General features: G+C 45.8%; 1 protein-coding gene across 1 annotated transcript; it reads left to right on the top strand.

Annotated features, from left to right (window-relative positions):
- Positions 1-309: 309 nt before the first annotated feature.
- TRIM45 (tripartite motif containing 45) lies at positions 310-10047 on the top strand. The gene is made up of 6 exons (XM_004002378.5): positions 310-1359; positions 2971-3704; positions 5355-5484; positions 6102-6216; positions 8242-8368; positions 9243-10047. The coding sequence occupies exons 1-6, from the start codon at positions 872-874 to the stop codon at positions 9389-9391; spliced, it is 1743 nt and encodes a 580-aa protein (XP_004002427.1). The 5' UTR covers positions 310-871; the 3' UTR covers positions 9392-10047.
- Positions 10048-24856: the final 14809 nt, after the last annotated feature.

The raw sequence follows: 24856 nt of genomic DNA, 5'->3' as shown, positions 1-24856 counted from the left end.
TCGCCAGAGCCATAGAGAGGGAGACAGTCGCCGTAAAGTGGTGACGCTGGCTATACTATGCCGCTCACTCACAGCCTTACCCTTTTTCTCTTCCGAGGCCCAAGCCCTGAGGCCGCCCCGCCCCCGGCCCTTTGCTTGATACCGCCTCTCCCTGGAGAGGACCAGCGAAGATGTGGAATTTCCAAAGCTTATTGGATGCTGGTGGTGTCACTCTGGAGGGCGGCGGGGCTCGCAGCGGCGACGGCCGCCCCTCTCTGACGGTGATTGGAGTCGTCTGAGTAGCCCCCGGGATTGGTGCGAGGCGGGGCCAGAGCCGTCGGGCACCTTGGACCGAAGGGTGGGGAGGTGGTGGCAACCGAGAGGCCGGCGAGGGCTCTCAACTCCCTTGTCCGCCGCGTGCCTCCCGCGGAGGACCGGGTGGAAAGAAGGAGCGGAGGACCCCCAAGTGCATCACGCGGGGGCGGGAGTGGCAGTTGTCGCGTGTCGGGCGTGGGACCAGTGGGGCCGGCGGTGGGGTGGGTGGTAGTAGAGGGTGATAGAGGTGCAGGGATCCAGGAGTCGACAGCAGGATTAGCTGGAGACCTAGACCTGGAAGCGCTTCCGGGGAGGAGGACTTGGGGGGCAGAGGAGGGCTTGGGCGTGTCTGGTATGGGATGCCTTGCAAAGGAGGGGGCCTTGCTGAGTAGATCTGTGGGTGGCTCCTTTGAGGAATACTCTTTTTCCTTTCTGCCCTTTGATTTGCGGAAGAGAGAGTTCCCATGGTCTCTGTACAAGTTTTGGAAACTGTCTCTTTGGGTGGGCCTAATCACCTACTACTTCATTATAGAACTGCCCAGGGCCTTTTCTGATACTGAGCACAAACGTGGGGAATATGGCAGAAAAGAAGAGGCCGCTGCTGGGCTTCGTGGGCAAACTCCCCAGTGGAACCACAGCTGGAAACTCAGGCAAAACTCACTGCCCTTTGTGCATGGGGCTTTTCAAAGCCCCCAGGCTCTTACCTTGTTTGCACACAGTTTGCACCACCTGTCTGGAGCAGCTGGAACCCTTCTCAGTAGTGGACATCCGAGGGGGAGAATCTGACACAAGCTCTGAGGGGTCCATATTCCAGAAACTCAAGCCTCGCGTTCTGCAGCCGCCGATTGGCATCCTCTGTCCGGTATGTGATGCTCAGGTGGACCTGCCCATGGGTGGAGTGAAGGCTTTAACCATAGACCACCTGGCCATGAATGACGTGATGCTGGAGAGTCTGCGTGGGGAAGGCCAGGGCCTGGTGTGTGACCTGTGCAGCGACAGGGAAGTGGAGAAGAGGTGTCAGACCTGCAAAGCCAATCTCTGCCACTTTTGCTGCCAGGCTCATAGGTAAAGATGGGAAACCCACCTGGTGAGGCTTAAGAGCAGAGTATAAAGAGGTGTCAAGGCAGAGAAATCCCTTGGTGAGCAGATGGAAAGGAAAGCTCAAATGCCATGGAAGGTCAGAGAACAGTATACAGTGTGATTACAGATGTTCCAGAACAGTAGTTAAATTTTGCAGCCTTTACATAATACCCATGGTAATAATAGCATCACAGGTTTGCAGGGTCCATTTCACTTTTCAAAGCTTTTACCCAGTTTCCTTGGCTCATCAATCATTTGTATGGGGTGCTAGAGAAAGAGTATGATAGCAGATCCCCTGCCCTCAATCTCATTTGATCCTTGGAACTCAGAAAAGCAGGCACTGTTTTCACCCCTATTTATTATTGGAGGAAACTGAAGCTCAGCAGTATGTGGTATGCCAAGGTCCCATAACTGGTAAATGATATATAACAATTGAATTTAAAATCCCAATCTTCTACCTGCCTGCTGTGTTTTCTCTACTCATCTCTGTTGCCTTCCCAGTATAAGGTGCTGATTGGTGGGATACCACCTCAACCTTTGCCCTGTACCCTAGAGGTACTCTGGAACTTGGTGAGATGGACTTAGGGTGGGGATTATGTCTTTTATGATGTTTGGTGAACAGTTTGTCACAGGAAATCACTTTGTGCCTTCAGACCACCTCCCCCCATTCCAGAACATCACAATATGAAATGACGAATGTTTCAGGATTAGCTACGGTGGTTTTTAAGTTCTGCCTTCCGGGTGTTTTCTGGCCTCACCAACAGAACAAGTTAGCAGTCTTCAGTCCTTCTATTTTTACCATGTAATGATGACTACTTTGCTGCCAGCTAAACAGCTGACCCTGTTTTGTCCACAGCCACTCTGCTGGTGCCAGAACAGGCGTGTAAGCTTGACATTGCTAAAACACTAAACACATGGTGTAACTCTGAACAGTCACCGAGGTTTCTGGGGATTTCCCTGAATCTCTAGAGGGCTGTAAAAAGAGGGAATTAAAAGAGAGCTTTGATTCTACTGACCACTGATTTTACTCTTTCTAATAATGTTGATGACTTTCCTCTAGAAAATTCTAGCCTGCTGCTTTGGGTGGTGGAGGCACTGGTCAAAGGAAATGCTTTCCCAGAGAGTTTGATGAAAGCTGAGGGAGACTCTGTTGTGCCCAGCTAGCTGCTTTTTAACTGCCTGAAGTTTATTGCCAAGCCATCTGGCACAGGTCTCATCTCGCTGCTGGGTCTCCACCAAACTCTCCCCTCTAGCTTGCTATAGCACTAGGCTGTGGCTCTCGCCTAAACTTGACAAATGAACTCTTTGGGGAAAGCTCCAGGAGGTAGCTTTAGTGTTGCAAAAGTCATGCACCAAGCCAGAGAGCCCTAGCCTAACATCATTTTGTCCCATGGAGCAGCCTTTTCACATAGGTATTAGCCCACTGTACAGAGGAGGAACTGGAATCCTAGAGACTCATGTGATTAGTAAGAGGTTAGAACGAGGAACTGAACCCAGATGTGTTGGACTTCAGAACCCATGCCCTTAAAATTGCCGGACTGTTTCCCTGCTAGACTCATCCCCTCATTTTCTGTTCCTGCCTCTGTTTGCCTCTAGGCGGCAGAAGAAGACGACCTACCATACCATGGTGGACCTGAAAGACTTAAAAGGCTACAGCCAGATTGGGAAGCCCATTCTGTGTCCTGCTCACCCTGCAGAGGAGCTGAGGCTGTTCTGCGAGCTCTGCGACCAGCCTGTGTGCCGGGACTGCGTGGTGGGGGAGCACCGGGAGCACCCCTGTGACTTCACTAGCAACGTTATTCACAAGCATGGGGACTCCGTGCGGGAGCTGCTCAGGGGTACCCAGCCCCACGTGGAGGCCCTGGAGGAGGCCCTGGCACAGATCAAAGGGACCAACAGCGCCCTACAGGAGCGGGTGAAGGCCGTAGCCGCCGACATCCGCACCTTCTCCGAGGGCTATATCAAGGCCATCGAGGAGCATCGGGACAAGCTGCTGAAGCAGCTGGAAGACATCCGAGTCCAGAAGGAAAACTCTCTGCAGCTGCAAAAGGCACAGCTGGAGCAGCTGCTGGCAGACATGCGGACAGGAGTGGAGTTCACCGAGCACCTGCTGACCAGCGGCTCCGACCTGGAGATCCTCATCACCAAGGGGGTGGTGGTGGAACGGCTCACCAAGCTGAACAAAGTGGAATACAGTGCCCATCCTGGAGTCAGCGAGAAGATAACCTTCTCTCCCAAGGAGAAAGCAGGCCTGTGCCGTGGCTATGAAGTTTACGGGGCCATCAACACCAAAGAGGTCGATCCAGCCAAATGTGTCCTCCAAGGGGAAGGTAGGGCAACATCTCCCATTGGCATGGAAAGGGCAGCGGCAGGACATGGTGTCAAAGACGTGTGGCATTTTCAGCTACACCTTCATTCAGCTAGAGAGAGTCATACCCATCCAACAGATGGTGATCCCTCCCTTGTCCTTTTCTTTCTGGTTTGTTCTGGTCAGGCTGCACCTAAGATCCCAGACAGGGGTGAGGCTTGACCCTTTTCCAGTTGAGAAAAGTAGTAACAACCAAGGAACTCCAGGAGGCAGTACCGTAAGACACATCAGCATAGACCTCCGAGTGTGTGAAATCCTGCCTGTTCAGAGAGGATGGTTCTGAAGAGAATTTCTGAGGAGTGAGGAAGAAGCGATGATGGTTTGCTTTCTTTGATGCCTTTTCTGGTTCATGGAAGCCAGATACTGGCATTGAAAAGAATATGGTAGGCATTTCTATCAGGAGGGGGAGAAACAATTTCTTTTGACCACGGTGTTCTCTTCCTAAAGGAAGCACCTTATTCAAACCTATTTCACAGATCAGTTCTCACAGGAAGATTGTATTCTAGAGCCATCCTGACCCAAGCCAGGAATTCTCACCTGCTTGGCAGTCACAGATCCCTTTGAGAATGATCTTTCCGCCAGAAAATGCCCACTCATTTGAGCATAAGATTTCAGGAGATTCTTTGCCCCTCAGAAGGCCTCATAATAGTTCACAGACCCCAGGTAAAAAAGTCTATTTCATCTGTCTTCTGAACCAGAAATGGAGTGAAAGTGTTAGTTGCTCAGTCATGTCCGATTCTTTACGACCTCATGGACTGTAGCCCACCAAGCTCCTCTGTCCATGGAATTTTCCAGGCAAAATACTGGAATGGGTAGCCATTCCCTTCTCCAGAGGGTCTTCCCAATCCAGGGATTAAACCCGGGTCTCTTGCATTGCAGGCAGATTCTTTACCATCTGAGCTATCAGAGAAACCCTGGACCAGAGGCTGTAGCTGTTGAATATGCCCCCCAGTGCCTAGGCACAGCTACCATGCTATAGAGGACTTCAGGCATGAAGAGTCTGAACTGGTTACCTGTGCCTCCTGCCTCTTCTAGCAGGATCTGTCGCTTGGAGAGGGTAGTTTGGGGTTACCAGCCTCTCTTTGGGGGCTTCCCTGGTGGCTCAGACTGTAAAGGGTCCACCTGCAATGTGGAAGACCTGGATTTGATTCCTGGGTTGGGAAGATCCCCTGGAGGAGGGCATGGCAACCCGCTCCAGTATTCTTGCCTGGAGAATCCCCATGGACAGAGGAGCCTGGTAGGCTACAGCCCATGGGGTTGCAAAAGAGTCGGACACGACTAAGCAACTAAGCACAACACAGCACAGCCTCTCTTTTATTCTCTGAATACATACGTCAAGCCTGAGTTTTTTCAAAGCTTTCTTAAGGCTGAAATTAAGATCCAGGATCCTTTACAATCCAAGAGCTGCTGCTGGCTGAGAGAGAACCAGGCTCACCAGAAGTGACTCCCAAGAAGTATGCTCCAGGAAACAGACAGGAAGAGAAAAGAAAGGGAGGAAACCGGAAACACGACCTTTTGTACTAAATGGAAAAAGCGAGATGGTGTCTGATCTGGGGATGCGGTCACTACAGTTGGCCTTTGAGACTGAGGACTGAGTGTTTATCTTCCACAGATCTTCACAGAGCCCGTGAGAAACAGCCAGCCTCTTTCATCGTGCTTTGTAAGGATGCAACAGGAGAGAGCATGGGCAGGGGAGGAGACAACGTTCAAGTCACAGTAATCCCTAAAGATAAGAAAGACAGGTTTGTATCATGCACGCAGGCATCATGGACCTGGAAATCCAAGGTTCTTTGCAGTCATGGGGCTGTAACTGCAGTAGTTCCAGCCTACCTCCCCATGATGGCATTGAAAAGTGCCATAGGACCACGTGGACCAGATGCAATTCCTTGTGTGGGTTTTAGGCTCGTATTTGATTCTCTCCCAAAGGTCTCATCTGCCCCCGCAGACTGTCTTTATTCCAAGCTTTGAATAGACTGCAGAACATTCTGTGTTAGACTGAATGGTGCCCTTCTCAAAGTTCAGCCCCACGTTTACTGTTTGTGCTGGGAGCGAAGTTATAAGCAAAGTCTTCAGGATTGGAGGAGGGAGGAGGGAGGAAGAAGAGCAGGAGGTACAACAGGAGCTGATTAGAGAGAACACTGATGTTTTCAGGAATTCTTCTGAATGTCAGATTAAATGAGGATTGATGTTACCTTCTATTGTAAAGTTACTTTCTGAGACACAGAGAAGACACATCCTGCTTGGGGACACTTAAAATTAATATTGGCTGTATGGTATAGAGTTTACATCCTAAATCAGCAGGCAGCTGAAGCAGGCTTTGTGAGAATAAGTGTATTTTTGAACTCCCGTTTCTATACAGTCCCGTGAAAACGATGGTCCATGATAACAAGGATGGGACATACTATGTTTCCTATACGCCCAAGGAACCTGGCACCTATACTGTGTTGGTCTGTGTCAAGGAGCAGCACGTGCAGGTGAGTGAGGTCTTGCCTACACTTCCCTGACCTTTCACCCTGCCCCTGCCCCAGTTTTGTCATCTTAGAATGTGGAGATATTTCACACAGGACCAGCTGTGTAGAGGGATTAACCAGGATTCTCTTCTTTCTTACTTCACCTCACTTGAGAAAGGGCCCAAATTTTGCAGCTCTTATTCTTACTAGAGGATACTGGTGACCCTAAAACCTCTTTATCCCAACTTCACCTCTTAGCAGTTATGCCTGTATTTTATCATTCTCCCAGTTAGCTTATTGGAGTTAATTTGGGAAAGATGCCTTGATCACAGTGGGCAATCTACCAGCAGATGAGTGTGTACACATACAAGAAATATAACCTCACTCAGGATTTTCCAGCTTTGTTCAGACTATGACCAGACATGGACTTACTGGCATACCAACCACTGGGAGAGTTATGCCCTCTCCTGTAACTTATCAGTCAACTATCTGCCTAACCATTTGCCCAGATAATTCTCTACTCTGTTTAGATGTATACGTGTGTGTATATATGTATACATATATATATATGCTTCTCTGTTACCATGGTTACATCACCTCCACAGACATATGCAACACTTTTCTGGTTTAGAGATTATGAATTTTTAAAAATTGAGTGATACTCAACATGTCCAGCAGAATCTCTCCGCTGACATACAAGCTGCCAGAGGGTTTCCCCCAACCGGAAATTTAACACTGACAGGGACAAGAAAACACCATAGAGCATCAGGATGTGTTAGGCTTGTGGCCTGTGCCCTAGGAAGACTCCTAGTAGCCACTTGCTGCTTGCCTACTTACAGGATGCCAGATAGGTTAGATGTTTTTTCAGACGTTGTTCCACTTTTCCAACAAACCACTCAAACATAAGGATCATCCAGTTAGACCAAGAAAACAAACTTGCTGCAATACAGAGTACCTGGGTAGAAAAATCAGAATTTGAAAGCACACGTTTGAACTCCCAAGTTGTTTTTAAAACAGATTGTAGGGACTTCCCTGGCCATCCCATGGTTAAGACTCTGCACTCCCAATGCAGGGAATATGGGTTTGATCCCTGGTCAGGGAACTAAAATCCCACATACCATGTAGCCAAAAAAGAAAAAAGACTAAACTCTTTAAAGGAAGAGAGATTTAACATCTGAAAGGCTTCTAAGGTGCCAGCCTCTCTGCTTTGTGCTTTTGCATGGTATGGGATTCTCATATAGGAAGAGGCAGATAGCAACACTCATTAAATATTTATTGTTTAGCATAGGGTAGAAATTCAAGAAGGAAAATTATCCTTAAAGGAAAGAAGGCAGGTGGAGAATTTCTAAGCCGAGAATTATTAACCACATGCCTAATCTTCCTCCATTTCATCTAATTTCACCGACCTAGAATGAGTGGATGGGTAAACAGTTGTGTCCGGGATGGAGGGATGAAAGGAAAGGAATTGGCTTAGGATGTGAGGGATGGGAGTGTGTGCCTGAGAAATTGGAGAAGGGACCACAGATGTTCTTAGACTGCTCAGGAGTGGAGGAGATGGAGACTGAAGTCAGTGACTTGAAAGCACAGTTGAGTTTACTAGGGCTTGCCTGGTGGCTCGGATGGTAAAGAATCTGCTGGTAATGCAGGAGATCCAGGTTCGATCCCTGGTCGGGAAGGTCTCCGGAGGAGGGCACAGCAATCCACTCCAGTATTCTTGCCTAGAGAATTCCACAGACAGAGCAGCTTTGCGGGCTGCAGTCCATAGGGTTGCAAACAGTCGGACATGACTGAGCAACTAACAGTTTCAGTGTGTCAGGCGGTCTGTGTGCCAGGGCAGCAGCACAGACTCCCTGATGCCCCTCACTGCATTTGTATCTGGCCCTGTCCAGCTGAGCACCCAGCTGACCCCCAGTCACTGTTTGCCTCTACTGTCCTCATCCCTCCAGGGGCAGGGCCTGTGACTTATGCTCTGTTTAGTCTGTGTGATGCTCAACACACGCCTGTTGACTCATGAGGCGCTGTTCTTTGCTCTTGGTCTGAACACTGAAGGGCTCGCCGTTCACTGTGACCGTGAGGAAAAGGCACCGCTCACACCCAGGCGTGTTTCACTGTTGCACATTCTGCTCCAGTGGAGGCCAGAAAACTGCTCGCTGCGCGTGTGGAGGCACCATGCCAGGTAAGGGGAACCAGTCTCTCCGGAAAGCCCTCACTCTCCCTCTGTGTCTGTCTCCCAGCAGTGGGATCAGCCACCACCATGACCAGGGTCAGGATATTCAGACTCAGGCTTTGTTCCTAGGAATGTAGTCTGTGCATGTTAAATGTATCACAGTTCTAAAAGTTTCATGTAAAGCCTCTTGGTTATGGAAATGGAAACAGCAAGATGAAAAGTTCTGAGTGCTTCTAGTTTTGATACAGTTCACTGATTCTAGAAGCCCTGTGCTTCCCCTGGGATGGTCAGTTTTAGCCTGTACCCTTTCCAACAGCCCAAGCGCTGTCAAAAACATAAACCCATCCTATTCCTTTTGAAACCTTAAAGAAATTCCAGGGATGGGAGAACAGATGAATAAATCAGCTGAACCAAGTCTGGCTCTTTTCCTGGGGGAAGGAAACGTGGGCAGAAAGGTCAGCATCCAGGCAAGAAATCTAATTATTTTCGGTGTTCTGTCCTGTCCTAACTCTTACGGTGAGCCTTAACATAGGCTCTTGTAAACCTGCATAGAAACACTTCAGGATCTATTCTGTTTATTTCTAGCATTCTGCCCTTCTCTTTTATTTAGATTTTGTTACGTTAAAATCCAAACCAATTCTTCTCCTTTAGAGTGTTAAAATAACACTGTTCTTACAATTCCAGCTAACCTTAATTGATTTGCTGTCATCTGTCTTGAGAGTCTTCCCAGCTACAGAGGCATCCGAGAGCTTGTTCCTCTCGCTGGGTTGTTTTTAGATGTAAAAATATCCATGAGTCTGAATATAGCCAGGAGTGTTAATTTCCATGGTAACTGCTGGACTTCCTTCTAATGGTTTTTCCCTCTTCTCTTTGGACCATGCAGGTGGGTACCTAGGCTGTGGCCACGGACACAAAGGCCACCCAGGACGTCCCCACTGGTCGTGCTGTGGGAAGTTTACGGAGAAGTCGGAATGCACGTGGGCAGGTGGGCAGAGCGCACCAAGGAGTCTACTGAGGACGGTGGCCCTCTGATGGCTTCCCATGTCCTTGGTCACAGCTGTGGCCAGCATGGCTTCAGATCACCAGAGGACCACAGACCTTAATTCTGAAGAAACTGATAGAATTAAAAACAAAGTGCCTTATGTTATACCCTCAAATCCGAGGACCTCTTTGTGAGTTATTCACTGATGGCACATGTGGGCAATCGGGTACCAACCAGAGACCACATTACATTTGTCTTCTTGGCCAGAGGTCTTGCAGGGAGGGGGAGGTGATTGGCTGTCTGGTTTAAGTTAAATGCCAGATGGTGCCCCTCATCAGTGTCCTTTTAAAAAATATGTACTGTAGTCCAGTAAGATAGCTACTGTACAAAATGACTAAAATAGATTTTAGAATCACGCAGTGTGTATCTTAGATCATCTTCAAAATCAGATCGATCTTTGAAACTTGCAGTTTTTAATCAAAGCTGGCTTTATAGGAGGTGTATAACGTATGCACTACTGTTGTTAAGACAATTAGTATGAGTGTGTGCACGTGTTTTTGTATGACTGAGCCCATTCATCATAAATCTAAACTTGTTAGAAATAATGTATCCATGTAGACTAACAAAATACTATGTAGATGTGGTCTCAGTTGTAAATAGCAAAATCTAATCCAATAAACTGTAGGCTACCCCCTCAAAAAAAAAAGTGTTATTTCTATACCAAGAAGGCTACCTTCTATTTTGTATAGGCATGGAAGTACCTATGCCATTGGAATTTAGAGCTCATGGGAGTAATTTAGTTCCTTAACTTTTTGATACATAACTTAAAAAAAAATTTCCCTGAGCTACACATTAGATATTTGTTTCCCTCAAAGAATAAAAACCTTTCCTCGTGTCCACTTGTTGCTGCTGCTGCTAAGTCGCTTCAGTCGTGTCCAACTCTATGCGACCCCATAGACGGCAGCCCATCAGGCTCCCCCGTCCCTGGGATTCTCCAGGCAAGAACACTGGAGTGGGTTGCCATTTCCTTCTCCAATGCATGAAAGTGAAAAGTCAAAGTGAAGTTGCTCAGTCAGTTGCTAGAACACCTTAAATGGATTATAATATGATACTGCTGTTTAGGTGGGAGTGTCCCCCACTTGCCCTCTACACCATGTTCATCTCATAGCCCCCAGAGCCTAGAAGGTTACTATTTGGTCAAGGGTAGGAGAAGACAATGGCACCCCATTCCAGTACTCTTGCCTGGAAAATCCCATGGACAGAGGAGTCTGGTAGGCTGCAGTCCACGGGGTCACTAAGAGTCGGACACGACTGAACGACTTCACTTTCACTTTTCACTTTTCACTTTTATGCATTGGAGAAGGAAATGGCAACCCACTCCAGTGTTCTTGCCTGGAGAATCCCAGAGATGGGGGAGCCTGGTGGGCTGCCGTCTATGGGGTCGCACAGAGTCGGACACGACTCTGAAGTGACTTAGCAGCAGTAGCAGCAGCAGCAGACATGTAGCCAGCAAATAAAGGGGAATGCTGTTGAAACAGGACCTTACAAATTCCTTACAGATGTACTCATGCCAGGCGATCCACATACCTTCATCGTCCTCACATCTCACAGCCTTGTCTTCTAGAGAGTCATCTTCATCTTTGTCTGCATATCTAGGAATTTACCTAGAAGCTTTGGCTCCCAGAGCATGCCAGCTTAACGGAAGAGAATTCTTGGGAGACGAAGGACTGGTGCCCCAGCTCTGCCAAGGTCTTCACTGTATATATTCAGTGTGTTCACATTCAATTCAATGTGTTCTTCTAGGATATTTGATTTCTTATATAGCAAAAACACAGCATGTATTAAATATAATTATTGAAGTCTGCATTGTAAGATTCATTAAGAAGTGACTCATTAGAGTGATGAGTTGGCTCAGGCAAAGGAAGTGAAATAATTAGACAAAACACATTGACTGTCATGTCATCATGGAATATGTTTCCTCCTTAAGGAGGTAGCTACATTGTAGCTGTAAATTTGAAGATACCAAATGCTAAACCCTTTTCTGGAAAGATTCCCTTCAGCCCTATCTCTGACCAAAATCTGATCTTCCCAGAAGCCCTTTTTTTTTTTATTACTTGCTCTTCCTCACTCCTTATAATCAATCACTGGGCCCAGAGGTCAGGTAACAGTTCTTTAGCTGAGCACTGGTGCTTTAAAATCAGTGGTTTTCAACCAAGAGTGAATTTGTCCCTCAAGGATATTTAGTAAAGTCTCAGACATTTTTCCTTGCCACAGCTGGGAGCAGGGTGCCACTAGCATCTTTTGGGGAGAAGTCAGGAATGTTGCTTATGATCAATTTGGAACAGCTTCCCACAACGAAGAATTATACAGGTCAAAGTATTAATAATGCTGCTGTTGAGAAATCTTGTTCTAGACCATTATTCCCCCTTTAAAAATGGCCAGCCTTGAAACTCATGTCTTTATACAACCTGTGACCTGTACGTGGTTCAGCCATCAACAGAGCCCTGAGTCATTTCTCCCTTATTCCTTGAAGATTTTAACATCAAACTTGGTGCTACTCCAGTACTACCCCTCATCAGTCTTAGAATAATTCAATGTCTATGTAGACATAATGGTTGTAATTCTATGACCAATTCTCTAATGTTCTTTATTCCCTAACTCAGCAGACAATCAGTCATACCCTAGACCTTGAGTCCACTTGCTCCCCCTGCATAATCTCAACTTCAAGCATCCTGTGACCATAACCTCCCATCTTTCCAGCTCACCCACCTGACTCTAATTCTTCTACCTTCCTAGAGTCCCCAGGATAGTGACCACCTTCCCACTACTCCCTTCCTGCCTCATGTCCTTTCCTTCAGCCTTGCTCAGCTTAAACTCTACAGAACATCATTGTATTCTTGCATGTAGTATCCCTCTGTTCTTTTTCCCTGGAAAAACTCCAGATTAGATTTAGATCTCCATCTAACCCAACTGAATGATCCTGGAGAAAAAACAAAAATGTTATGATGGCTAGTCTCACTTTAAATCTGAGACCACTGATTTCGATGGACTTAGCATTGCCCAGTAGTTTGACAACATCCCTCTAGTCCGTTTACTCTTCCACTCTCCTAGAAACTTATTTCATACCCCTCCTCAAACTGCAATTTGTACCCCCTTCCCTTCTCTATGTATTGACCTGCTTATTACTTCACCAAGAAAACAAAATAATTCAGAAGAGAATTTCCCAACCTTTCCACCGTATCAACAAATCTACCCATATTCCTACAAAAAGTAAACGTTTATATGAGTTCTCATTCCATCTCAACAACCCAAGAACGTTGCTCCAGTAATTTCTCCCTCTATTGGATTGCTCATTTCAGAAAATAAACATGCTACAATATTCCCCATCTTCTTTTTTTTGGTCGAACCACTGGGTTTGTGGGATCTTAGTTCCCCAACCAGGGATTGAATCCAGGCCCTCAACAGTAAGAGTGCCAAGTCCTAAGCACTGGAATGCCAGGGAATTCCTCCCCCATCTTAAAAAACAAGTTGCTGTTGATTTTTGTATTAGTCTGCTAGAATACCACAGACTGGGGAGCATAAACAACATAAATTACGTTCTCACAGTTCTGGACACTGGAAGTCCGAGATCAAGGTGCCAGCGGGGTTGGTTTCTCCTGAGGCCTCTCCTTGGCTTACAGGTGGCACCTTCTCCTGTATCATCACGTGGCCTTTTCTTTGCACATGTATCCCTGGTGTCTCTCCCTCTTCTTATCAAGACGTCAGTCCTACTAGTTTATGGCTTAGCCACATGATCTCATTTAACCTCAATTATCTCCTTAAAGGCCCTGTCTTCAAATATCATCACACTGCGGGTTAGGGCTTCAATCCATGAATTTGGGAAGAACATAATTCATTCAGTCCATAATGGTTTTCTTCATCACTCTCTGAGAGCCACGCCATTGTTCCGCTTCCCTTTAAAAAGACCTTAAAAAAGTGTGTTGTTTGTTACCCCTGCTTCCCCTCCTTGTGTTCCCTCTGTTAGATCTAATGCAGTCTTTCATGCTCGCCACACCACAGCTCCTGTCATGCTCACCAGTAATAGCCGTGCTATGCAATCCAGGGGTCAGTTCTTGATCTTTATCCTTCTGACCTATCCATAGCATCGGACAAAGCTGATCACTTATTCCTCCAAGAAAGATTTTCTCAAATGGCTTATGTATATAGCTCTTCTTAATCACCTATCTCATTGAGAGTCTCCTTTGCTAGCTCCTCCTCCTCTCTCCATTCACTACACCTTTAAGAGCTCCAAGAATCAGTCCTTGCATTTTCATCTCCCCTCTACATCCTAGGTGATGTCATCCTCTCATGAGTTTAAGTACCTTTTATATACTGATGACTCCTGAATTTATCTCTAGCTCTAAATTCCATTATGATTACTGTATATCCAAGAGCCTACCTAACACCTCCACTTGGATGTATCATAGGCACCTTATCTTTAAGATGTCCAAAACAGAACTCTCAATACCTAATTCTCACTGTCTGCCTGCCCACCAGCGCCAAAGTGTTTCTCCTGCAGTCTTTTCCATCTCTTTAAAAGGAAAGTCCATGTCTGTTCTTACAGATGGTGGAGCCAATCACCTTGGAAACATCCTTGACTCCCCTCTCATGCACTACATCCAAACCCCTGGCAAATTCTGCTGGCTGTCCCTTCAAAATACATCAGTAGAGCACTGCTATCTGCCTCCATGCACGGCTAACCATCCTGATCTAAGATACCACAATTTCTCATCTGGAGTTTTGGAACAGCCTTCTGACTAATCTCTCTGCTTTCGCCCTTAATCCTCTACACTCTATTCTCCACCCCACAGTCAGAGAGGTCCTTTAAAATGCATCACATCCTGTCGTTCTTCTGCTAAACACCCTCCAAAGACCTCCTGTGTGCGTGTGCTTAGTCACTTCAGCTGTGTCTGACTCTGTGACGCTATGGACTGTGGCTTGGGGCTTCCCAGGGGGCTCAAGTGGTAAAGAAAGCGCCTGCCACTGCGATCCAAAAATCTGCAAGCAATAAATGCTGGAGAGGGTGTGGAGAAAAGGGAACCCTCCTACACTGTTGGTGGGAATGCAAACTAGTACAGCCACTATGGAGAACAGTGTGGAGATTCCTTAAAAAATTGCAAATAGAACTACCTTACGACCCAGCAATCCCACTGCTGGGCATACACACCGAGGAAACCAGAATTGAAAGAGACACATGTACCCCAATGTTCATCGCAGCACTGTTTATAATAGCCAGGACATGGAAACAACCTAGATGTCCATCAGCAGATGAATGGATAAGAAAGCTGTGGTACATATACACAATGGAGTATTACTCAGCCGTTAAAAAGAATTCATTTGAATCAGTTCTGATGAGATGGATGAAACTGGAGCCGATTATACAGAGTGAAGTAAGCCAGAAAGAAAAACACCAATACAGTATACTAACACATATATATAGAATTTAGGAAGATGGCAATGACGACCCTGTATGCAAGACAGGAAAAAAGACGCAGATGTGTATAACGGACTTTTGGACTCAGAGGGAGAGGGAGAGGGTGGGATGATTTGGGAGAATGGGAATTCTAACATGTATACTATCATGTAAGAATTGAATCGCCAGTCTATGTATGTCTGACGCAGGGTGCAGCATGCTTGGGACCCAGAGAGATGTTGTGGGGAAGGAGGTTCATGTTTGGGAACGCATGTAAGAATTAAAGATTTTAAAATTTAAAAAATAAAAAAACTAATAAAAAATAAAATAAAATAAAAAAGAAAGCGCCTGCCAGTGTAGGATACACAAGAGATGTGGGTTTGATCCCTGGGTCAGGAAGATCTCCTGAAGGAGGGCATGATGACTAACTCCAGTATGCTTGCCTGGAAAATCCCATGGACAGAGAAGCCTGATGAGTTACAGTTCATGGGGTCGCAAAGAGTCAGACATGACTGAAGCAACTTAGCATGCATGCATGCACAGACTAGCTTACCAGGCTCCTCTGTCCATGGGATTCTCCAAGGCAAGAATACTGGAGTGGATTGCCATGTCCTCCTCCAGGGGATCTTCCTGACTCAGGGATCAAACCTGCATTACTTACGTCTCCTGCATTGGCAGGTGAGTTCTCTACCACTAGCACTACCTGGAAAGCCCTCCAAAGGCATCCCATCTTAGAGCAGTTTCCATCACTCTATTCCAGCAAAACTGGCCTGTCTGGGGCCCTCAAAATCTGTCTTACAGCCTTTACAATCACTGTCCCTCCCTCTAGCATGCTCCTCTCACAGATACCTACATGATTCACTCCCTCATTTTGCTAAGGTTTTTGCTCCTGTGTTAAATATCATCTGATTGGAGAGGTCCTTCACTACCCTGTATAAAATAGCAACTCCCACTCCAACACTCTGTATCATCCTTACTCAGCTTCATCACCATCTAACATATATATTCTATTTCTTATCTGTCCTTTTATCCTAGACTGTAAGGTCTGTGAAGGCAGGGATTTGACATTTATTAATCACTATACTGGGCTTCGAAAGTGGAGAGTGAAAAAGTTGGCTTAAAGCTCAACATTCAGAAAACGAAGATCATGGCGTCTGGTCCCATCACTTCATGGGAAATAGATGGGGAAACAGTGGAAACAGTGTCAGACTTTATTTTCTTGGGCTCCAAAATCACTGCAGATGGTGACTGCAGCCATGAAATTAAAAGACGTTTACTCCTTGGAAGAAAAATTATGACCAACCTAGATAGCATATTCAAGAGCAGAGACATTACTTTGCCAACAAAGGTCTGTCTAGTCAAGGCTATGGTTTTTCCTGTGGTCATGTATGGATGTGAGAATTGGACTGTGAAGAAAGCTGAGTGCCGAAGAATTGATGCTTTTGAGCTGTGGTGTTGGAGAAGACTCTTGAGAGTCCCTTGGACTGCAAGGAGATCCAACCAGTCCATTCTGAAGGAGATCAGCCCTGGGATTTCTTTGGAAGGAATGATGCTAAAGCTGAAACTCCAGTACTTTGGCCACCTCATGCAAAGAGTTGACTCATTGGAAAAGACTGTGATGCTGGGAGGGATTGGGGGCAGGAGGAGAAGGGGATGACAGAGGATGAGATGGCTGGATGGCATCACTGACTCGATGGACGTGAGTCTGAGTGAACTCCGGGAGTTGGTGATGGACAGGGAGGCCTGACATGCTGCGATTCATGGGGTCGCAAAGAGTCGGACATGACTGAGCGACTGAACTGAACTGGGCTTCCCAGGTAGCATTAGTGGTAAATAACTTTTGCCAGTGCAGGAGACATAAGAGACGTGTGTTCAATCCTGAGTTTGGGATGATCCTCTGGAAAAGGGCATGGCAACCCACTCCAGTATTCTTGCCTGGAGAATCGTATGGACAGAGGAGCCTGGCGGGCTATAGTCCATGGGGTTGCAAAGAGTTGGACATGACTGAAGCAACTTAGCGGGCACACAAAACCATTATACTATTCCTGTGTAAGACAGTTTCTGGCACATATTAATAGTAGAGGCTTAATCAACATTTTGTTGAATGAGTAAAGATCTAACTGGTAGAATTTTTAGTTTGGATCTCCTTGGTATTTGTTTCTACAAGCCAGACTACTCTTCCCCCAAACTGATATTTTTTTTCCTTTAACTAGATACCACTTGGAAAAAAATCTCAGCCTTGTCTCAAACCTGTTGGATAAATTCTATGCACCTTAGGGACCAGCCTTGAATTTTCCAATTACCTTGGACATCTAGGGAATTACTTGCCATGAAGAAGCTCATTGTATTACATCACTTTTCCCCATGTGTCTTTTTTTTCCTTTTGCTGCACTAGGTCCTTTGCGGTACATGGAGGCTTTTCTCTAGATGTGGGGTGTGGGCTTCTTGTTCCCATGTGGGGACTTCTCTACTTGTGGAGCATGGGCTCTAGATTGTGGGGGCTCAGTAGTGCAGCGCACAGGCTTAGTTGCCCCATCACATGAGGGATCTCAGTTCCCTGACCAGGGATCAAACCCACATCCCCTGCATTAGAAGGCTGATTCTTAACCATGGGACTGCCAGGGAAGTCCCCACTATATGTCTTTTAATGAATCAGATTTCAGAACTAAGAATGAAAAAGTTTATCATTTATTTCAGTTGGGAAAAGATACTGTTATGAGAGAAAATTAAGGCATCTAGGTCTGGCAAATGCCCTACCTAGCTTTTAAGCAGTATCAATGGTAGCAGACTATTTTGGGGGGCTCCAAAATCACTGCAGATGGTGACTGCAGCCATGAAATTAGAAGATGCTTACTCCTTGGAAGAAAAGTTATGACCAACCTAGATAGCATATTAAAAAGCAGAGACATTACTTTGCCACCAAAGGTCCATCTAGTCAAGGCTATGGTTTTCCTGTGGTCATGTATGGATATGAGAGTTGGACTACAAAGAAAGCTGAGCACCAAAGAACTGATGCTTTTGAACTGTGGTGTTGGAGAAGACTCTTGAGAGTCCCTTGGACTGCAAGGAGATCCAACCAGTCCATCCTAAAGGAAATCAGTCCTGAATATTCATTGGAAGGACTGATACTGAAGCTGAAACTCCAGTACTTTGGCCACCTGATGCGAAGAGCTTTCCCAGCATCAGGGAAAGATTGAAGGCAGGAGAAGGGAATGACAGAGGATGAGATGGTTGGATGGCATCACCGACTCAACAGGCATGAGTTTGAATAAACTCCAGGAGTTGGTAATGGACAGGGAGGCCTGGTGTGCTGCAGTCCATGGGGTCGCAAAGAGTCAGACACGACTGAGCGACTAAACTGAATTGAACTGAATGGTAACAGTTCCATTACAAATATTTACAAAATCTGTGCAGGTGTTGGAGGGGAGGGAGAGGCTATTTTTAGTCTGGATCTAAATCCAGCTGAAAGACTTGGCAAAGTAAGACTGGTCAGCAGAGTCCAAGATTCCAAGGTGAGGACAAAAAGAAGTTTCCGGATTTAAGAACTGTCCCCAGAAATCACCTCTGAGTTGAGAGCACGGAAGCATCAAGGTACAGCATTATGATGTAAGCTGTATCTCTGGTGTTACAGGTAGGAAAAAGAGAGCCACAAATTACAGCCTCTGTCCCCTGGGATGATGTAACAGGATAAACATCTGGGTTGTTGTGGATAACATACATACACACAAACCTGCCAGTCTACCCATTCTCTACTCTCTAAAATGTAGTGGTCACTCAGCTTTACTCCAGAGGACGTATACCTGTGAGTTAGGTTTGTTTCCATTAAAAGGTGGCTGGGTGAAGCAAATGCTAATTAAAAGTGTAATATAGAAGAGGCGTTTCACTCTTTTTGCTTTATTAGCTTCTGTGTGTGCTGAGTCACTTCAGTTGTGTCCGACTCTTTGTGACCCTGTGTACTGTAGCCTGGCAGGCTCCTCAGTCCATGGGATTCTCCAGGCAAGAATACTGGAAAGGGTTGCCATGCCCTCCTCCAGGGGGTCTTCTCGACTCAGGGATCAAACCCACATCTCTTGCATCTCCTACACTGGCAGCCAGATTCTTTACCACTAGTACCACCTGAGAACCCCCTTATTAACTCCTATATGATTTCAATTCCTTCACCACTTCCTCAAGTCCTCCTTAACTAGCTTCAATCCTGCTCTAAGTCCTCCCAGCTATGTGGACCTCCAGACTGTAGCACTCATTGCCATAGTCACTTCACAGTAATCCATGATCTGACTAATGCCCCTCTCCCTTAATAAGGCTGGAAGCTTCAGGAGGACAGATTGTTTTTCAGTTTTGCTCACCCTTATAAGGGCTTCCCTGGTAGCTCAGCTGGTAAAGAACCTGCCTGCAATGCAGGAGACCCCAGTTAGATTCTTGATTCAGGAAGATCCCCTGGAGAAGGGATGGGCTACCCACTCCAGTATTCTTGGGCTTCCCTTGTGGCTCAGCTGGTAAAGAATCCGCCTGCAATGCGGGAGATCTGGGTTCAATCCCTGGGTTGGGAAGATCCCCTCGAGAAGAACAGCTACCCTCTCCAGTATTCTGGCCTGGAGAATTCCATGGACGGTATAGTCCATAGGGTAGCAAAGAATTGGACACGACTGACCAACTTACACTTAGTGCTCAGAAGTGCCTGGCACATTTAATATGTTTTTAAATTAATGTATGAATAATCAAGTGCTTCTCCAGTGGTTCAGTGGTAAAGAATCCACCTGCAATGCAGGAGGCACAGGAAATGTGGGTTTGATCCCTGGGTCAGGAAGATTTCCTAGAGGAGGGCATGGCAACCCACTCTAGTATTCTTGCCTGGAGAATCCCATGGACAGAGGGGACTGGTAGGCTACAGTCCATAGCGTCTCAAAGAATAGGACACAATCAAAGAGACTGAGCATGGATGCACATGAATAATCAAATTGTAAAAGGTTTTACTTCTACTTCTGCTTCTGCTTCTTGGACATTGAAGTGCCTAAAGCCTTTGACTCTATGGATCACAACAAACTGTGGAAAATTCTTCAAGAGATGGGAATACCAGACCACCTTACCTGCACCTTGAGAAGCCTGTATGCAGCTGAAGAAGCAACAGTTTGAACTGGACATGGAACAATGGACTGATCCCAAATTGGGAAAGGAGTATGTCAAAGCTATATATTGTCACCCTGCTTATTTAACTTATATGCAAAGTATATCATGCGAAAATGCTGGGCTGGATGAAGCACAAGCTGGAATCAAGACTGCCGGGAGAAATATCAATAATCTCAAACATGCAGATGACACCATGCTTATGGCAGAAAGCGAAGAGGGAACTAAAAGCCTCTTGATGAAGGTGAAACAAGAGAGTGAAAAAGTTGGCTTAAAACTCAACATTCAAAAAATGAAGACCATGGCATCCAGTCCCATCACTTCATGGCAAATAGATGGGGAAACAATGGAAACAGTGACAGACTTTATTAACTTGGGCTCCAAAATCACTGCAGATGATGAATGCAGACATGAAATTAAGATGCTCAGTCCTTGGAAGAAAAGCTATGACCAGACAGCACATTAAACCTAGATGGTGTATTAAAAAGTAGAGACGTTACTTTGCTGACAAAGGTCCGTAAAGTCAAAGCTATGGTTTTTCCAGTGGTCGTGTGTGGATGTGAGAGTTGGACCATAAAGAAGGCTGAGTACTGAAGAATCGATGCTTTTGAACTGTGGTGTTGGAGAAGACTCTTGAGAGTCCCTTGGACTGCAAGGAGATCCAACCAGCCAGTCCTACAGAATCAACCCTGATTCTGAATATTCATTGGAAGGACTGATGCTGAAGCTGAAGCTCCAGTACTTTGGCCACCTGATTCAAAGAGCCGACTCATTAGAAAAGATCTTGATGCTGGGAAACACTGAAGGCAGGAGGACGAGATGTTTGGATGGCATCACCGACTCAATGGACTTGAGTGTGAACAAGCTCCAGGAAATGGTGTAGGACACTGAGTGACTCAACAAGAAGAAAGTATTTTCCCATCCTTCCTTTCATATGTAATCTCTGCTACATGCAGAACTAGCCAAGGATTCTAGGTACAAAGGACGTGAGCTAGTGAAGACATGGTCTCTCGTTTCCCCCTAGGGGTTACAGCAGGAGCCTCCAACCTTTTTGGCACCAGGGACCAGTTTCATAGAAGACAATTTTTCCATGGACGAGGGATAGGGGATACAAGTGCATTACATTTATCGTGCACTTTATTTCTATTATTATTACATTAACTCCATTTCAGATCATTAGGCATTAGATCGCAGAGGCTGGGGATCCCTGGATTCTTTCATTTCCATTCCTGTCCCCTGGCTACTGATTTGAGTGGTTCTTTGTATGCAACCGACGCTAATTGCATCGCTATCTATGAAAACATTTTATTCTAGGTTATATGCCTGCTGCTGCTGCTAAGTCGCTTCAGTCGTGTCCAACTCTGTGCGACCCCATAGACGGCAGCCCACCAGGCTCCCCCATCCCTGGGATTCTCCAGGCAAGAACACTGGAGTGGGTTGCCATTGCCTTCTCCAATGCATGAAAGTGAAAAGTGAAAGTGAAGTTGCTCAGTCATGTCCGAATCTTCGCGACTCCATGAACTGCAGCCTACAAGCCTCCTCCATCCATGGGATTTTCCAGGCAAGAGCACTGGAGTGGGGTGCCATCGCCTTCTCCAGGTTATATGTCTACAATTTCTAAATTCCTATTGTTATTCTCTCTGTGCTTGAAGGTATGCCTTTTAATTCTTTCTGGCTTCTTCTAAAGCTAGATGGTGCATAGCAAATAGCAGCACAACATCCCACTCTGTAAACCCAGATTCTCTAAAGGCATTATGGTAGATACCAAGCTCACAGACAAACAGGGGTCACACTGCACAGTGGCATTTCCATGACCATCCTGTTAGCGAAGGAGAATCTGGCTTCACCCCTGAGCCCTGCTGAAAGCTATTAATACTCCACCAGGCCGTCTATGGGTTCACACATAGTCGGACACGACTGAAGTGACTTAGCAGCAGGCAAGACAATCGGAGAGAAGAGAGAACCCAGTAATCACAGGCAGCCACTCCAAACCACATCCACGATTGCTAGAGGAGGGGGTCGTGCCCCACAAAGACATCATTCTACCTACTGCGTTCACAGTAGTTGCATGGCGACTCCTAGGGAAGGTTTTCAAGGGCCCAGGTTCCATCCAGCCATGGCATGCACAATGCCCTTTTCTTGATTGACACTGCCAAAGAGAAGTCAAACTATAAACTTTGAGGGCAACTCTGTCATACAAAAATACCTTGTAAGCTGGGTGCTCAACAGCGTTGCGCTTTGGAAACAGATGTTCACCATCTGGCTCTTTCAGCTGCACCCATGCTTCTATTTTATTCTCATATTCCAATACCTCGTCCCACAGCAATAACACCAGCATTTGGATAGCACGTCATGCTTAATAAAGTATTTATTACCCCATTTTGTCCTTGCCTGTCTGGTGAGGTAGGCAGGGAGATGTAAAAAGAAAATCCAACAGTTATGGTGTCACATGAACGAGGGTTGGTTGAGACTGGCAGAACTCAGGCCGGCACTTCAACTGTCACATTGTGAGATACTGCCCACTGCCAGTGGGTGCAGACCCACCTTGTCACACGCTGACCTTAAGAAACTGACTCACAGTAACCAAAATGAGTGTGAGCCTGAGATGGACACCAGAATGCTACTCATAATTCACTGGCAGGGACACTGGCAGCCCGGGGTTAAGATTTCAGGACGCACATCTGGTAACCAACAGTGGCTCCCATTTTTGCTGTATACACCTCACATCAATAGCTTCTCCCTGTTATACCAAGACAAAGCTGGGAAGCTTTGCCAGTTTACAATTTGAATGATGAAAGCTAGAGAAACTGTCTGAGATACCAGAAGGAATCTTGAGTAGACCCCATCAGTCAATGGGCTCTGAATATCTGAAGACTGTACATAATAATCCCTGCATCCATCTTCAGACTAAAAGGAAGCATATTTGAACCTCAAAGTTAACACTGCCTCTCTCCTAAACAGGGCTTCACAGGTGGCTCAGTGGCAAAGAATCTGCCTACCAATGCAGAAGTGTGAGTTCTATCCCTGGACTGAGAAGATCCCCTGGAGGAGGAAATGGCAACCCACTCCAGGATTCTTGCCTGGAGAATCCCATGGACACAGGAGCCTGGTGGGTTACTGTCCACGGGGTCAGAGTCGGACACAACTGAGAACACACACACATTCTCCTCAACAGTGCCTGGAAAGGACACCGATAGTGTTGACTTAAGTGCCTTCGACTGACATGACCCATCTGTCGTGTCAAATGGGCATGGTGTGTTTATGTTGTTAATATCCCCGTGGAGCACAGTGACTGTATGCCAATCCTCACACCTCACAGGCGGAAAGAACTGAGGTGCCTGGGGAATCTGCAACTAGCTAAACACCAGACAGTCAGCAAATGTTCCTACCAGCCTGGGAGGCAGGGCTTCTCAGATGACATTCCCTTTAACCTGGTGTGTGGAGCATACAACCAAACTCTCGGAGGGTAATCTTACATCTTCTATCTCCTGATTTTATCAGGGACCTCACTATAGCTGCTGAGGTTCTAAAAACAATGCCCAGCACAGTCATGTCCTTAGGGGGCACCTTTGCTTAAAAAGGCCCCAGGGCCTCAGTCCACACTGTGACTGGCCTAACACAGGGCTTTGTCATGTAATCCTAACTCAAAAGAGGGCGACAATTCTAGCGAAGAAGAAATACAACTCTTTTCAGCAGAAATGTGCAGAGTAAATGCTTTGAAAATGACTGCCAACAGAAAGGGAATCTGAATAGTTCCCCAAAGGGAAATTCTCAAAGAGTTTGTATTAGTTAAGATATGAACTGCTATATAAACAATCCCCAAATCTCATAGTTAAAAAAAAAAAATTATTTCTTGATTATGTCATAGTCCAACGTGGGTGAGCTGGGATGGGAAGGGAGGCACTGGAAGGCTTTGTTCTGCTGTCATTCAGGAACTGAGGCTTACCAGTCTACCAAAGGGCCCATGGCCAAGAGCAGATTAAACACTTCTGATCTAGTGGCGCCACAGTTCTGTAGGACCCTGCAGTTGTCCATCAGCTCCTTTGTATTCAGTGGGCCAACAAGAAAAGAAACAGCACAAAGAATCATATGCAAAGTTTTAGAAGGGCAGATAAGAAATGACTTACACATCGCTTCTCTCCACATTCCACTGACTTAGAACTGTGTAATACGACCCATGTAACTGCAGTGAAGAATAGGAAATGTAGTCTCTGGTAGTCAGGAGGAAAAGGGACGTGGGGGTTAGTGGACACAAAGCATTATCTCTGCTATACGTCAAACATATTTAGTGGATTCTGCCAATGATAATACAAATACTATATGATTCAGTAATACTGAATATAACAATGAGACTAAGTGCTTCTATACCGCAAATGTGTAAAACTACAAATACTATAAAAATACAAATGTTAAACTATATGACAAAATACTACATAACACAAAATATAATAACATAAATGATATCAAATTCTAAATGATACAATAATACAAATACTACCCAACCACATATTAGGTAGGAACCCACTTCTGCTCAGCCTATACAGAGATGGTTACTATGAAACTCTTAGAGGGAAACACAGGCAGAACACTCTTTTGACATAAGCACCAGGATCTTTTTTGACCCACCTGCCAGAGTAATGAAAACAAAAACAAAAATCAACAAATTGGGATCTAATTAAACTTAAAAGCTTTTGCACAGCAAAGGAAACCATAAACAAGATGAAAAGACAACCCCCAGAATGGGAGAAAAATGTTTGCAAACAAAGCAGTGGATCAAGGATTAATCTCCAATACACACAAACTGCTCATGCAGCTCAACATCAAAAAAAAAAAAAAAAAAGACAAACAACCCAATCAAAAAATGGGTGGAAGACCTAAATAGATATTTCTCCAAAGAAGATATAGAGATGGCCAACAACACAAGAAAAAATGCTCAACA

This window comes from Ovis aries, chromosome 1 (genome assembly GCF_016772045.2).
Source record: "Ovis aries strain OAR_USU_Benz2616 breed Rambouillet chromosome 1, ARS-UI_Ramb_v3.0, whole genome shotgun sequence".
NCBI classification, from domain to species: domain Eukaryota; kingdom Metazoa; phylum Chordata; class Mammalia; order Artiodactyla; family Bovidae; genus Ovis; species Ovis aries.
The sequence above is the reverse complement of the archived record's forward strand: the minus strand, read 5'-3'. Positions and strand labels throughout refer to the sequence as shown.